This window comes from Camelina sativa, chromosome 4, assembly GCF_030686135.1.
Source record: "Camelina sativa cultivar CO46 ecotype springtype chromosome 4, ASM3068613v1".
NCBI classification, from domain to species: domain Eukaryota; kingdom Viridiplantae; phylum Streptophyta; class Magnoliopsida; order Brassicales; family Brassicaceae; genus Camelina; species Camelina sativa.
Window position 1 is genome coordinate 30,715,706 of NC_141883.1, and position 16,895 is coordinate 30,732,600.

Genomic DNA, 16,895 nt, shown 5'->3' on the forward strand with positions numbered 1-16,895 from the left:
CATTATCATTTTTTGTGATGCTGATTACAGAATATATAAACTTTTCTAAATAATTGATCTCAAATTGCTATTCAACTCTTCTATTTATAAAAATAATAGAATCAAGATCAAATTCAAGTTCAACATTATGATTAAACTATAAAAACTGATATAACACTCTGTAAAGACCAACTGGAAAATATAAAAATTGATATAACAACTCTGTAAGTTTACAAAAGTTACAAAGTAGGACGTAGAAATGAGAGTACATAATAACTTATACACTTCTTATCCAATTTCTTCTGTATCTGTAACAAAGAAACTCAAAAATCCTTTTTTTCTTTAACTTCATTCAAATTGAGAGCTATAAAATAATGTCTCTTTTGTCTTTTTCTATATAAGTTAAAGGGAGAACACGATTCAACCCGAAAACCAAACAAAGATGTTGTTACCTCGAACAGCAAGAGAAAGTCTTTGTTCCTTCGTTATCGTTCTTGACCAAGCTAACACGATTCGCTGATAGTTCCTCTTTGTAAGAATCAGAGTTCAGTTGCTTTCGACTCATGTTGCTATAGATCTCGCGAATAACCATCTCGAAAGCCGTCTTCACATTGGTTGAGTCCAACGCAGATGTCTCCATGAAAAACAAACCTTCTGACTCCGCAAGGCTTTTGCCTTCCTCAACGCTTACAGCTCTTATGCTCTCGAGATCACACTTGTTTCCAATTAGCATTTTTGCTACTGTTGTATCAGAATGAGCTGCAACAAAAAGATTCATCATAAACCCAAACTTATCACAACCTTTAAAGCTCAGTAGAGTATATATACAGATCCAATGTTCATCACAAATTCTACTAAACAATCATTACATCTCTGACCTAATTAGAAACCTTAATGAATTAGATAACTTTGACTTGGCTTTGAATCAAAGTCTAATGAAGTCATCATCTACATAAATCTTTCAGATCTAAACATTCTCATTAGAAGCATCAGTATCGCAATGATTCAATCCTACAAATTTCGCACCTAATCATCAAATTCCAAATCCGGTTCCTACTCCAATCGAAATCTAAATCTAAATCCAAATCGAAATCAACGCTCAGATCTCACTCACAGAATGAAGCAGCAAACTCAGGGATCTAAGAAAAGACATACTGTTGAGCTCATCGAGCCAGCGACCGACGTTTTCGAAAGTGGAGCTCCGAGTGATGTCATAGACGACGAGAGCACCGACGGCGCCACGGTAATAAGCAGAGGTAACAGCGCGGAAGCGTTCCTGACCGGCGGTATCCCAAATCTGAGCTTTGACCTCTTTGCCGTCGATGACCATGCTCTGAGTCTGGAACTCGACGCCGATGGTTGCTTTGGAATTGGGATTGAACTCGTTGCGGGCGTAGCGAGTGAGGAGATTGGATTTTCCGACGGCGGAATCACCGATGATAACAATCTTGAAGAGGTACTCTTCACCTCTCTCGTCGTCGTCGTCCGACATCTCTCTCTCTCTCTCGATCGTCTTCTTCTCTGTATTAACTAACGCCTTTGTGTTAGGAAGAGTGTGAGAGAGAAAGAGAAAGAGAAAGAGAGAGAGAGAGATTAATGGAAGCTTTTTTTTATTAGTAGGTTACTTGTTTCTCTGTGACACTCAATTTATATTTCCATCATTAGTAATATTTTTCTTGTTAAAAAAATAAAACAAAATCTGATTTTTTATTAATAAGTTTATCTAAAAATTGTTGAAGAAAAGAGATTTAATTTTCTATAAAAATGTTGTTTCAAAAGAAGAAGAAAAAAATTCTTCTGATTTCTCTAAAATAAATGGTAGCCACTGAATTTTCCACTGATATTAAAAAGGAAAAATATTGGGATTCCTAACTTTTTTTTTTTCTTTTTCTTCTTCTTCAAAATATGATATTTGGTTTAGTTAGGGTTTAATTTATACATTTGTTTGAGAAACCACACTATGATTATGTTATTTCGTTTATTAATAGAGGTCAGTTTACATATAAAAAATTAGGATTGAGTCGCTATATATATACACGCAAAGGCACATCTTTTTCGAATCTCAAATAAATGGGTTTTGCTCTAAGCTTAGATTAACCAATTTTAAAGAAGAAGATGAAGAAGAAAAAAATCGATTGATGGAATTTTAAGCTAACAATTAAGGTCAAGTCTTAATATGAGAGAGTGACAAAACCACCTTCATTAACTCCAATCCATCATCATCATCATTCTTTCTTTATACCTCCAAAATATTTGTTTTTGTTTTTTTTGCTATGTTTCTCTTTCTGTCTTTTGAACTGGTTCCTTTGTTTCCTTTTCTTCTATACTTTATTTGTAACTCATACTTGGAAACATATCATTCATGATCATCGCTTCTTGCATGCCCCACAAGTACATCTCTCCATTCCCTTTTCCAGTGACTGCACTTGAACAAATAACAATATATACGTACGTAAGTGTGTGAAATATGATACAAACTCCATCTATGTTTCATTTTCCATTTGTTTAGTTTGTTTTTTCTTAAAAAGTTCAAATCGATTCTTTTTTCCTAGCTATGCATACTTGAATAATTAAGAACATAACATGTGAGTGAGTTTATGGGACCTCTCAGAATCTAACCACAAACATGACGCAGATCAATGCATTGATTGAGTGAATGATATGTTTATAGTATAATATTATAATTAACCATCTATCTGTATGCTTCAGTAGAGCAATTATGCATAATTCTTATAGTACTTCTATATGTTATGAAAGTTAATTTAGAAGAGTATATTATTAATGTACTTCCATTATGAATAATAAAAATCAATGTTAATAGCAGAAAATAATTTAAGTGAACCTAATCAAACACTATTATTAGAAGAACAAAGAGATCATGACATTATTTTCCTAAACACTTGCTCACATGCATGAACACAAACCATTATCAAATGAATGTATTCTTACATGATCACCCATGATTTAGATCAACACCTAGAGTTACTTCAAAACTTATTAGTTGTCATGTAATTTTCGCAGTGGGAAGAAAGTACGTCCGAGTAAAGATTGATATTGATCCATGAATCACCTTGGGCTATAATGACCACTATATATTACCATAATTATGTATGTTTATAAAATTCTATAATTTGGCTGTATGGTAACATTTTCTCAACGTATACAAAGGATTTATACCTTTTCTTCCATTTGAGAACATGTCACTTTGCACAACATAGATTGATGATATATAAGGACGCACCTCTACTTGGTGCTGAAGACCTTTGATATGTTCAACAGCCAAATCCAACATGTCTGCGTAGCTCGTTTGCTGCCAATATTTTCAACCCTTAATTATAAATTTATAAGACTACACCAAAACTAAATAAAAAACATTAATTAGTATCCCTTACTTTATCCATATTGGGCACCAGTTCTTGTAGTTTCTTCAGCTTCCCGCTTATTCTTGTTCTTCTCTCCTATATATACGTACACACACCCACAAACTAAATTTAACTCTTGTTTCTTTAATTTCTAAATAATTTATGGGTGTGCGATAAGAATTATCAAAATGACAGAATAAAACTAACCCTTTCAGCGATGCTGCGCGGGTGAGTCGCAAAGCCACGCTTGGCCCTAACCCTACAAGGCACCGAGTCCTCTGGGATGTTCATCAAGTTCTCCATTCTCGCCATTTCCAGAGATGTTTGCGGCATGCTAAACTAAAAAAATCAAAACCATATATATTGATATGAAATTAATGAAACCACTAAACGAATATGTTAACCAAACCAACATTTATCAATGGTTAAACTTTACAAAAAAATTGGTAGCAAAGGGCTAGTGAACAATATACATAAATCAATCATAAACCTCCCCAAGCTATTTCTCTTAGTGACGCTTTCTCTTATATGTATTACACAAAACCACTTAACTTTGGCTTCTACACACATGAACTTTAATTGGCTATGATCACATTCGATTTCATATGATATGACACACACTATTATATGATTTCGTAGCATGTTGTGAACCTAGTATATATCAATCATAACTCTCCCTAAGCTTAAGCAAACTTAATACACAATATACCACTAAACTTTAGGAATATTCATTCTTTTTCCCCCTTTACATAGAAGAATCCAAGAATTATTAACTCTTTTGTATAACAAAAAGTAACTAATCTAAAAAGTATTCATAAAACATAAATACATAGTAACCGCGCGCATAGAAAATACCTGAGTTTCTAAGGTAAAAAAGTCGGAGTTCTTGGACCTTTTCCCGGGTTGATCAATGGTGAAACTGATATGAGAAGACGAGTTATCCCAGTTGTTAGTATGATCATTTCCAAAATTCATACTACTCGATGCGACACCGTTTATAGCCGCCGCAGCCGCTTCAACTTCCGAGATTCGCGGTAGGGAATTATGTTCTTGATGACTACTACTCCCGCCGGAGAATCTTAGCTCCGACTTCAACCTCGACGGCCCTCTCTCCCCTCCTCCTCCTCCACCGCCGCCGTATCCTCCGTTCGGCCGTCCTAGAGAAAAACCTGTTCCCTCATCCATTAACAAATCTTGATCGAAAGAGAAAGAAAGAGATGTAATGTAATGTAGTAATGTAGGGTTATGTTATATATCTCAGTATTTTAATAACCAGCACGATTTTTCAAAATGTATAAGACAAAGAAGAGAATGGGTCGTCTTTAGAGAGTAGAGACTCGAGGACCCCTTCCTTTGTCTCTACTTATATTTTATTTATCGCCAATTTGGTAGAGAATAACAATTCATGAGAAGAATCTTTAGAAATATTCACTATTCGAATTCCTATTATTATTCTACAAAAATGACTAGTGTGTTGTATATGTAATGTGTGTATATAATAATGCAAGAGGGGTAAATTTTCTTGGGGCTCGCACATGGATTACAGGGGAAAGTAAACCAAATGGATACAATGAACCGACGATCAAATTGCCCAAAAATAATATAAACAATCACTTGGCAACCAACACTATAGTAATAACTCGATTATATATAATGACAAGTAGGCGTATCCAAAAAATCAACATAGTGACTATGATGAAGCCATGTCAGCAGGGTCGGCCCTCATGGCTGCTTTGTCAGAAGAAAAGAGCAAGTGGGATGGATATAATATTTTCAAGTGGAGTATACCTTTTATTTCTTTTTGCAACGATTCGTTTTTTTATAACATATACTTTTGGCAAGTGTATGTTTTATATTACACGCTATTTGCATTAAATTACATTATTAAAACATACAACTTGCCACTCTTGGAAATACGTATTTGATTATTCATGCATATAAAATGTGTATATATATATATATATTATGTGACTAATTATGATCAACAATGGTTAATTTCTCCAGTCAGAAAATGAAAGAGAAAGCTGTGTATAAAGATCTAGAGATAGATTATAACTGTTAACTGAAGCAAATATCTATTAGAAAGATATTTTGAAAACTAACATGTGTAATAGATTTTCAGTTACGTGGTTGAGATCATATTGTTCATTAATTAAAAGAAAAAACAAAAGTCGTATCCCTTTATATATGGATATGGAGAGAAACCAAACATTTTCCATTTATCGACACAAAATCAAGACTACCATGGTAGATATTACAGTAAGTCAAAGTTACGCGTTAGCTAAACCAATTTACTCGTTTATGATATATCATATAAAATAACATAGATTTTTTTATAAAAAAAAAGTATTTGTTTTGCAAACACAATTATGGATTTTATTTAATTAGTTAGGGTTAAAAATGAAATAATATAAACAAAATATATTCAATAGTGTAAAAAATTACTAATATGTAATAAAAAAGTTTAGCTCACTAAAGAAAAATTATTCATATGTTTATTGCAAGATGTAAATATAAGTCGGCTAGATTCAGTTCTTGTTTAAATTCAAATTAATTTAAGAAGCAGACCCTTTGGTGGGGTAAAAAAGAAAAGTTACCGTTGGGATCAGTGGGAAGATGCTGGTCGTAGAATCCAGCCGGAGAGCTTCTGTGTCGGAACAAAGAAGAAGAAGAAGCTCCGGAATCAAATCCGACGGAAGATGGTTCGCCTGAGATGTAATGGCCAACGACGTTGGGATTGTGCTGCTGCTGCCGCGGCGGAGGCAGAGGATGGTGGGTTTGAGGGCCAAGAGAGGAGAAATCACGGGTGGCTCCAGCGGCTGATTCATATTGGTTGATATCGGAGTCGACGCCGTCTGGAGCGGAGGACTTAGAGGACTTAGGAGGGTACATGAATTAGGAAACGAAAAAAACCCTACAAAAGTTAATCTAATGGTTAGGGAAAAAATCTTGAGAGGACGAGAGGGTTGAGGGAGAGAGAGAGAGAGAGAGAGAGAGAGAGAGAGAGAGAGAGAGATTATGAATAGTTGATTAATTAATATGATAAAGGAAGAGGGTTACTAATTATAGTTAGGATTGTTATAATTTAATTAATTAAAGCAATTAGGGTAACAAATTAGAGCGATGGCTTGTGGCCTTGTGCTTGACGAAGAGGGTCTTCGACTGCTCACGGTCCCCGTCAACGCACGTGCACCTCACGTGGCTGACAGATGGTGTGTTTGACGTTGTTTTAAATTTTATTTTAAATGTCGGTTTTTTTCTTCTTATAACTTAGTATCATTAATTATGGATCGAAGTGAAGATGTTGGTTGGGATATGTCATATCATATGTATATAATCGTTCTGGTTTTATGGTTTAATTACTGTACTAGTAGAATCTTAATGCCAAAAAAACAATTAAGTGGAGTTAAACATGATGTACAGTGGCGGACCCAGACAAAAAATTTAGAGGTCAATAATTTTTTCTAAGTAATATCATATCATTTTTATAAGCAATTAAAAAAAATACAGAAAAAGCTGTGATTTTGTAAAGAAAGTAACATATGTATAAGAAAAATGATATGTATTTAAGTTAAGATGAAAAGAAAAAAAACAATAATAGTGTAATATAAGGGAATTGAACCCAACTTTGGGGGTGTCATGAGCTAGAGAATTACCAACTTTGCTGTTGGAACTTTTTTAATTTACATACATAAAACCGTATTGGAAGATTTTAACCAGGTCAAGTGACCTACCCTTTTCTTTACTGGGTCCGCCATTGATGATGTATCCATGTATCCATAGATCGTTAATATGGCTCGGAGATGTATAGAGAGAATCAAATATCAAAATGGTGGTTTATAGAAATTTGGGTAAATACATACATGTACATAAAATCGAAGCCGCCTACATTATTTTTGGGGGGATGAAAGTAATATATGTAATGGTACACTTAATTATATATATCGTCATTCGTCAAGTGGGTCGTTAAGATTCCATTTTTGTATTAATAGGGGAAACAACTTGCTGTTTAACTTTGTACTTTATATTATGGTTTACAGATAGTCGGGAACTTATGATTTTATTTTTTATTTTTAAAAACTATGTTTCTCTGTTCATGATTTCGACCACCCCATATGATCCAAGAAGACAAAGGCAGACCATGACAAAAAAAACTTCAATTTTACATTTATAAGATTAGTTAATTTTATAATTAAAAAGTACACATGTACAGATGTACTTTTTATTAAACTATATATGGTGAACGCCCATGGATTAGGATAGAGTAGACCATTGTATTTGTTTTAAAAAAACAGTTGATTTGGATTCCATTTTTCTTATATTTTGACAAAGCCCTCAATGATGCCGCCTTCACAAATATTATAACGTACCAATATGACTACGATTGCTAGTGGTGATGAGTTCAAGCTGTTTGTCGTCAATCATCCAAATCTCTTAATCGAGTTATAGAAGCCTTCTTTATCTCACGTTAAGTAGCAAAAGAATTTGTGGTCGTTCCTGCTAAAGAGCCATACTGTTGCTTAATTTTGTTGTTTCATCCCTTTTTGATAAACCATTTTATCAATTTCAAGTGAGTTGACATAGTCGTCACAATATCGAATCTGCAAATAGCACCATTTGCATAGTATCCAAACTAATCATACATATATGATCGCCAATTTAATTTGTGTCTGGCTCTCAGATATTTTAATTAAACTACCTGGCTCTCAGATAGTTTTCCATACATAACACTATAACACAAGTGCAAGATGAGAAGAGGTAAAACCATAGAATACAAAGCTTACTTATATATCTTGGGTGGAAATGGTTGCACTAGAGATGAATGAGTTGAAAAAATATGAGTTGAATAAAATTGGTTGAATAGTATTCAACTCATTCATCCACTAAATAGGAGATGAAAGAGTTGAACAAATTTCCTTTAAAATTTGTTCATTTCTCCAGTTTTTTTGGTTGAATGAGTTGAATAAGTTTTCCAACTTATTTATCTCAAATGGTAAAAATTTGGTTGAATGATCATTCAACCTATTCAACCTATTAATTTAAGTCATCCATTTGCACCCCTTGTGTTTTCTTAAGCCGTATTAGTAGTATCAACGGAGATAACGAGGTTTCTCTTAGGAACGGATCGAGAACTCTGGTTTTGAATCATCATGCATGGAGTTAATCGTCGTGTGAAGTGAATCCACAGACACTACAAAAAAAGGTGTATTATATCAGTTAATTTTTTTTTTTTGACAACATCAGTTAAATTGTATAAAAAAAACTAAACAAAACTAATTTAAATTAACTGTTGATAATTGATACAAAATATCTTATTTAGCATCAGTTATGATAATCGATATTAATATTAATTTGTTTGACATCAATTCACCAAAATTGATGCAAATTTATATTAGTTTGTATCACTTTCAATATACAGTTACAAATATATATATTTCCATCACATATATAATTGATGTATTTACTAATTTTTACTAACATCACTTAAAAAATAAAAGAAATGATGCTAATAAAATTCATATAAATTATGCCAAAGTTAATAAAACGAATTTTACTTTAATAAAACAATTAAAATATTATTTAAATATTTAAATAATTACATTTACATCGATTTTTCAGTAAACGGTAGAATATAATCCAAGGAGATTTTTAGCAAACATAATTGTTATTTTCTAATTTCCTTAGTTAATCGAAATTTATGGCTAGAAAAAATCTTTTTGATCAATATATATCTAGCCGTTACAATATCTTCTAATACAATTTCAAATCTTTTGGTTACAAAGAAGAAGAGGCCTAATATCTAGCAGTTACAATATCTCCTAATTGATAAAACCCATGTACGAGAACCAGAAAAAAAAAAAAAACTTCTCCTCGTGATACTACTAATATCTAGCAGTTACATATCATGTGGTATTGTGGGGTTGTTTTGATTAAAACAACTTTTCACAAATGCTTTAGGTAGGAAAAACCGATATTGCATATCGCTTTTCTTCAAATGCTTGATGACGGTAAGCGTTGCAAGCAGAAGAGAGAAGTTCAAATCCGGTAGACTTGCCGTAGAGGCTGAATTCAAAGATTTGAGGCTCTTAATACTTTGCTCTTGACAAGAAATAGCTTTGGTTTTAATTTCTAATAGTACACTAGAGTTTAATTTGTATCTTTTGATACTTTATTTTTGTATAAAACTGATGCGTGAGAAAAAAAAAAATGCACAACAAGTGCATGAGAAGTGGTCCCACCCAGTGACGCCCCTAAATAATAAAACGACTTTTTTGCGTATAAGTCGATTAAGTTGGTTCATTGCCTCTAGAATGCCCTCCTTTTTTTTGCATATAACCATAGTTCGATTCTCTCCTATTACACCAGAACAATTTTTTTTTTAACATTTTAACTGTTTTTAAAACAAATTGACCCCCTGATTTTTTTCCCTGGGTCCGCCACTGGTCCCACCTCTTTGTTATAAGACTCGATCATTGGCTCATTTCCCCTAATATATTCCAATAACCGTAATTTTTTTTTGGCATATTCTGTGGGTCCACACATGTGTAGTATTGAGACTTTTACGTAAATTAGAAATTATTGATTTCGTTTTACTCAGACTAATGTTTAAAAAATAATCATCTTCTTTTTTTGTTCAAGAATACGATTTTAGATGTAAAACCAGATCACTAGAGAGACGAAGCGTGATGGAAGATGATTTGTTGATTCTTCGTTTGCATGGATCGGATCAGATCATCTGGGCCTCCAAAGTAAAACGTATGATCTCTTCTCCGGCAATTCGTCGAAGCGAGCGCGTGACGTTCAGCAAAAAAAAAAAAATCTCTCGGAGGAGAACCCAAAAACCTAGTTCGCATCCGATCTTCCTCGACGAAGCTTCGAGCCATCGTGAATTCGTCGCCATTCTGACTTTGATCCATCAGTCAATGTCGAGATTCAGTCAGTGCCAGTGCCACCTAACTCTGTTCCATCACCGCTATGTCATGAAGCCAGCACAAAGTCATCAAACCCCCTTGGAGTCTTTACAAAACCCCCCAACAGAAACAGAATTTGATTTCCAGTCCATCAAGAAATAACAGGCCCATTAAGAAAATGCGTCCTTTGGACCAGGTTAATTCTAATCCCTTCTTTTTTTTTTGTTTTTTTTTCAATTCAATTGTTCTTTTCACCTTTTCTAATATTTTTAATTAATAATGAAAATTTGTATACTAAGTTTATAAGACAATGCGAGAGAACTAACCCAACTTTGGATGTTTGCTATATATTAGCAAATTTCAAATGAACATACAGTACATGCTTTGTTTCTAAAAAGGAAATATATTATATATCTAGAGACTAGACTACTTTTTTGCGAAACTTGCAAATATTGACGTAATTATATTTTATTACTTTCAAAATTTTATATTTTCACTGTAATTTATCTGTTAATTACTGTATGTACGTTGACATAAACCATGTATACAATAAGTCAATAACTAAGAGATGTCATTGGTTATTTGATCCAATCATTTTCGACTTCATGAAAAACTAACTAATTATAAGTGATTCTGATTTCCAAGTATGAAACTCCAAATGTTGATGTATGCTCAGCGCATTTCTTACGTATACAGTTATTTAAAAAGTTTTTGCTGTTGTTTTTTTATTGGAAAAGTTTGCGATTAATGTATGAGTTTAGTAATGACTACCTAATACCCATATATGCTTATAAAACTAAGTTAATTTATTCCAAGGATATTTATATTATGTTTACGAAAACCGAAATTATCGATGTTGTGATGAGTTAAACTGACTTGTTTCATAAAATTTTGGTTTTGGTATTAGTGTTTAAGTGGTGATATTAATTCTAATTGGACAAATGCTCTACTCGTTACAACTAAATGCTGATGAGTCAACACGACGAGCTTGACGAATTTGATATAATTGCGACGAGGTTTCAACCCTATATATGGATCAGACTGATCATGACCTTTTAAAAATTGTGAATCCGTAAACGTCATACATAAGTTCAGATTTTTAATATTTGGATTTTGTTCTACCACAATATCCCCTACCAAACACCAATTTTTCTATTTAACTTCTTCCTTTTGCTTTTGATATATCTATTAATTATATAGCTCTTAAATCATTCACAAAACTAATTGTCATGTGCTTCACGTAAAATCTCTTGCTATCATAAGAAAAAGTACCCTGGAAATTAAAACATGTGAGAAAAAGGGTAAAAAGTGAAGAGAATAGCTCACACTAATTAAGATATCATCGAATTTACTTTCTTAATTAGTCATTTTAAAAAATCAAGACAGCTACAAGCACCAATAATATAAAGATCACATGTAAATGGGATTAAGGAAATGTTTTATCAATTAAGAAGAAAGCTTCTATAGCAGTGCACTAGAAAGTCTATAAAGATAATTAACTTTACTTTAGCCCTAGAAAGGAAAGACTCTAAGCTCTTTTTCACGCCCTTTCGGGCATAGCCACCATGAATTAGATATTGGTACTCTCTTATGCAATACTCAAATAAAAATTCCAACTGACTTTTTATTTTCTTATAATTTCTTTTTCAATTTCCTTATCTCTAGATTTCGCTTGCAGCAGTACTTTGGTACGAAAATTATGATCACTACGATATGTGGTTAATGTAGTCATTGTGGTATGAATAGTACTTTTGAAGTGTATTGTCATTATTATCATTACTCGATAATGATGATAATAGTTAAAAACTATAACTCACATTATTTTACTAAAGATTTAGAAGTTAGATCGTTAACAATTTTAGATACATAATGCTCAGGTCTGTCGCTTAAAGAAAAGAAGAAGGTGTACATAAATAAGTAAAAGAAAAGAAAAAAAAAATGATGAGAACGAGAAAGACATGGTACGAAGAGCATACAAGTCAGGAAATAAATGATCTTTTAAGTTCATGTTTTCGTTAGATCTCTGACAACTGTAAGATGTCGTATTTTGTTTATTAATTGGATATTAATAACTTAAACAAGCTCTGTTAATCTGTCATTTTCCTAATATTAATTTGTTATTCGTATTAGTTGACGGGTAAGTTCTTAAGTAAAACGGGACTCGTAAGCAGCAAAGAGTTATAATGATATATGGAATGTGAGTTATTTAGCTCTTTACTGCGACGTGGACATTACTATGTGAAAATGTGTTGCACGTAACATATTTATAACTAATGTCTTAAAAGTTTTAAAATTTTCAAATATTATAAAATTTAGGTTAATAGTTCTTTATGTTTAAAACGCAATGACAGAAAATAAAACTTTTAACATAAATTGTCAACACCATGTGATAAACCTCGTGGACCATTGTTTTTCAATACGTATTAATATTATTAATTAGTTTACAACAATATGATTACATCTTCTTTTTTTTGTTAAAGAGCAATATGATTAATCTCCTTTCTAAAAACAAATAGAACAAACGAATATGACTAAATCTTTAACAAAAAAATTGATTAAATCATCATATGTAACTAGTTAAACATATTAAAGATATCAACTTAAAATTCGTATTCATGTAAGTATGTAACACCAAATATTTGTAGGAAAGGTTAAAGCCTTTTTAGAGGTTATAGGTATAATAGTAGTGACCAGTATATATGTAACGTAACGTTTATTCGGGTTTTCGTTTCTCTCTTTGGATCCTCCCATACGGTTGCCCCTTTTAGTGGACAAATCTTTCATATCTTTTATTTTCTTTAGTTTTGTATCCTTTTTTTTGTTTCCTGGTTAGTGAAGGAATCATTTGTGGACAATTTTGACAGCCTAACCACAACCATTGGTTAATCTTATAAACCAAAAACTGAAATTTGGTTAATATTTATCAGTGTTCAAGAAAGCGCTAGGCGGTATCTGGGCGGTGACCCAACGCCTAGCGCCTAGAACGCTTAGTCGGGGCCTAAACGGTTTTTAGACGGTTTAAGCGTTTACAACATAAAACATTATATATATATAATTATATTAAAATATATGTTATAAAAATAAAAAAATTTATAAATTATAAACAACAGTAAGAAAAATACATTTATTTAAGTTATATTAACAACATATAAATATTTATAATTACATATATAGATATAAAACATAATAATTTAATTATATGTAATTTAAAAATCAAAAATAAATATTAAAATAAAATGTATGTAATTTTAGGCGGGTTAGACGGTCATCTAGGCGTCTGCTGAGCGCCTAGCGCCTAGACGGCGCCTAGGCGGCCGCCTAGACCGCTTTCTTGAACACTGGTATTTATGAAAAGAAAGGTTAAACTCAAAAACATCGTCGGTTAACTGATCCTAATTTATAATTGATCAACTAATACTTTTTATTTTAAAGAATATTCATCGAGTCGATACCTATAAGAGCATCTTTACGAGGAGCAAATTCCAAGATAGAGCAGCTTCATAAAGTATGGCCACCTTCTATATGATTCATACAATCAATAAATTATTATATAGAATAATAACAAAAATAAAGAGTTGTTAAATATACTGTACTCGCAAATCGCAAGAATAAAAAATTAAACAAACAGAGACCTAAAGATGAGACATATGAGGGAGGCTAAGTTAGTTGTTGGAGGCTGCTATCAAGAATACGCCGCCGTGGGGTCCCTTAGAGCCAACTGTTAAAATCGACATAAGTAAAATGAGTGACTTGTTTTAGGATGTATAGACTTACCATTCGAAAGACCGAGCTAATTATATAACATCTACCTTCTTAGTGGGAAACTTCCATTAAACTGTCTATGAAAAGAAAGAAAAAGACTCTTGGGTGAACTAACATCATGTTTCATGTTATTCAATTTTGGTAATGACATATACTTGATACAGTTTTGTCACTACTATGCCTCTCTGATAAATTTGTAGCATTTAGGGTTAAACTGATTTTTTGGTATTTAAAACCTGGAAATTAAAAACTGATAATTGATGGCTGCTAATTGGATTTAGATATTGGCAAAAAAGTCAAGTCAGCTTACGGAAGTAACCGGTTGAACCGGTGCACGAAGGCCTTGACCGAAAACGTGGCCATGTGATGTTATAATTAAGCAATGTATGTGGAAGTGCCTATCAAAGTATGTTTGAGCACAATAATTCCAACATTTTGTTTTTTGTTGATTGTCGACTCATATTTGTTGATACCTTTGAATTGTTTTTTTTTTTTTTGTTATTTAAAAAATTGCTGTGGATTATTTAAAGGGTTGGAATTTCAGAAAATTTTGGTCTTTCTTTTACAAGAAATGAAATGAAATATAAAACGTATTTTTGCGTGGTTCACTCAATATCTGAATTTCTAGGATTTTTTTCTTCCTCTCTCTCAAGTTTGGGACTAATTTTCTCTTTAGTGGCACATGACTCCTCTCTTTAAATGTTAAGTTTTTACCTCTTAAAACAAAAGTTAACTCTCATATGATTTTTTGGCCGTATCCTAAACAAAGTATGGTTAACTACTTTTAGAGGAATTCTATTCTATGTGAGTGGTAGCGTATAGTAGAAATATGTTTTGGAAAATCTGGTGGTGGTGGGGGGGGGGGGGGGGGGGAAATACTATTTTGTGGTGTTTGTCATAATTTAATGTACAAAATAACACCGAAATTACAAAATTTAACCCAAAAATAGTATTATTACTAACAAAATTTAATAACTAAACTTGTGTAACTAATATCAATATAATATATAAACATATATCTCGATATAATGTGTGACTATGGAAAACCAATACTTTGCTCTTACAATTATATATATATTGTTGATAGTTAATCGGTCCGTACATCTACATATGTAAACATCGGTCAAGTTTAAATTTTGTGATGATGTTGATTTAATTATTCAAGGTTAGAAAGTGTCGGTGAAAATTATCTAACTTAAGATATACTTTTCTTGTTTTTGTCAAAGCTTTTAAGATGTATACTTGTTATCTTTGTTGCTCAATTTGATAATTTAATCGTATGAGTTGAGTTTTACAACTAGTCAATATAGCATGTTAGTTGAATAGCTATTGTTAAGTACGTAAGTAAGAATTGAATTTAGTTATCTAATCTAGCAAGTGGCATATGTATGCGAAGATTAATCAATTATGCGCTGGACATTATTATTACGTGTATCCACGCATGTAGTTTTGGGTACAATTAGCGTTGAAGTAAAAATACGGAGTTTGCGATGTGTTTTTTGATCAGTATGTAAAGAAAAGAAAAAAAAACAATCGCTCTTACTAAATAACAATGTTACAATGACATAATTAATTTTAAATTACTTACAACTAGCAGCTAGAATACTGTCAAGTGTCAGCCGATGATGAAGACACGAGGCAATTTGAAATTTGATTTTATAGGTATAATTTGACAGTTTCCAAGATCTTTATTTTTAATACTAATTTATAATTTTGATTAGTTCAATAATAATAATAATAAAAAGAAAAATACATAAACGCTTCAGAATTCGCACGGAAGTGTCTATGCTATTATGTGAAAAGAGTACCTAATACATATACGTCCATGTATGAATTTATGTCAGTGTGGTTTTCAACAAAAGACATCTACGATATTTGAAATCTCTCAAGACGGTTTTATTATGGTCTTATACATAATTTTTTTGTTACGAATATTAAATTTTGGTTCCGTCTCATTTTGCTTATATATACTTCAACTACGTGAAATTGAAAACGTTAATTGATAGGATACAGACGTCTCGCAAAATGTCTTCTAACAGGATATAAGTTATAATTTTGTATGCAAAATGAAGAACTTATCTTGTAGTGCCGTTTTTCTATAATGATAACTATTGTATAGAGACTTCAGACTTATATTAGTCATTATAAATAAGAGACTAAAGCTAATCATTGCCTTTGAAAAGTATTACAAGACAGTATTGTTTGACATATTAAAAATAATTGTTTTTAACTTTTTAAAATAAACCCTCATTTACGACAGGAGAATATTAGCTTACATATGGTGTGGTGTTATTTAAAATAAATATTTTAATAAAGAACAATTCTTTTGTCGTGAAGGGTTTCGATTGTAGCTTTCGTTCTCGAAGTCAGATTATCATATAATTTTCTGATTGTAATGGGGTTCGATTTGGTGACAATTTCTCGATTTTTTGTCTTAGTTAATGTTTTATTATATCAATATAAATATCGTTAAAATTAACACACACATATACATATAGATTAGTCCATGCGTGAGCAGAGCAGCGTGACGACCATCCCGAATAAATGATGATCCTAGAAGAAAATGGCTTTAAACCTATGAGTATAATTTATCGATCACCATAGTAATTTCTTGCCTGCACATGATCCCGATACTTGTGTCAGATCTCTGTAATGTGTCTATAGTTTCTGACAATATATAAGAATAAAATGTTTTTTTTTATATAATTACATTTACATTTAATTTTGAGAGATCACTCCAAAACAAAAACAATTAAAATGCTAAGCATTAAAGTAATTATTTATTTGCCGTACTATTGTATCAAGTATAAACTTTAGCGGTGCTAACTTTCCATCTAATTGCCAAAGTAATCCTATTGGGTTTAAAATCTTTCAAATTTCA

General features: G+C 32.0%; 2 protein-coding genes across 3 annotated transcripts; both read right to left on the bottom strand.

Moving 5' to 3' along the window:
- Window positions 1-172: 172 nt before the first annotated feature.
- LOC104782828 (ras-related protein RABA5c) lies at window positions 173-1,673 on the bottom strand. Its single transcript, XM_010507870.3, has 2 exons — window positions 1,135-1,673; window positions 173-738 (listed from the first exon to the last, which is right to left on the bottom strand). Exons 1-2 carry the CDS (start codon window positions 1,469-1,471, stop codon window positions 428-430), a joined length of 648 nt encoding a protein of 215 aa, XP_010506172.1. The 5' UTR covers window positions 1,472-1,673; the 3' UTR covers window positions 173-427.
- A 246-nt stretch (window positions 1,674-1,919) lies between these two features.
- LOC104782830 (transcription factor bHLH129) lies at window positions 1,920-6,883 on the bottom strand. 2 transcript variants are annotated; one of them, XM_010507872.3, is made up of 6 exons: window positions 5,939-6,883; window positions 4,197-4,510; window positions 3,549-3,680; window positions 3,372-3,437; window positions 3,221-3,289; window positions 1,920-2,399 (listed from the first exon to the last, which is right to left on the bottom strand). In XM_010507872.3, the coding sequence occupies exons 1-6, from the start codon at window positions 6,231-6,233 to the stop codon at window positions 2,346-2,348; spliced, it is 930 nt and encodes a 309-aa protein (XP_010506174.2). In that variant the 5' UTR covers window positions 6,234-6,883; the 3' UTR covers window positions 1,920-2,345. The 2 variants fall into 2 exon arrangements, with proteins under 2 accessions (XP_010506174.2, XP_010506173.2); XM_010507871.3 differs by having other exon boundaries at window positions 3,157-3,289; window positions 5,939-6,377.
- Between the last annotated feature and the right edge of the window lie 10,012 nt (window positions 6,884-16,895).

Bases quoted from the DNA above. Each gene is read 5' to 3' on its own strand.
- LOC104782828 (XM_010507870.3), bottom strand. From the start codon at position 1,471: ATGTCGGACGACGACGACGAGAGAGGTGAAGAGTACCTCTTCAAGATT. The intron at 739-1,134 runs GTATGTCTTTTC...TTTTTGTTGCAG, and splicing joins CTGGCTCGATGAGCTCAACA to CTCATTCTGATACAACAGTA.
- LOC104782830 (XM_010507871.3), bottom strand. From the start codon at position 6,233: ATGTACCCTCCTAAGTCCTCTAAGTCCTCCGCTCCAGACGGCGTCGAC. The intron at 3,681-4,196 runs GTATTTTCTATG...TGATTTTTTTAG, and splicing joins TTTTTACCTTAGAAACTCAG to TTTAGCATGCCGCAAACATC. The intron at 3,290-3,371 runs GTAAGGGATACT...AAATATTGGCAG, and splicing joins TGGTGCCCAATATGGATAAA to CAAACGAGCTACGCAGACAT.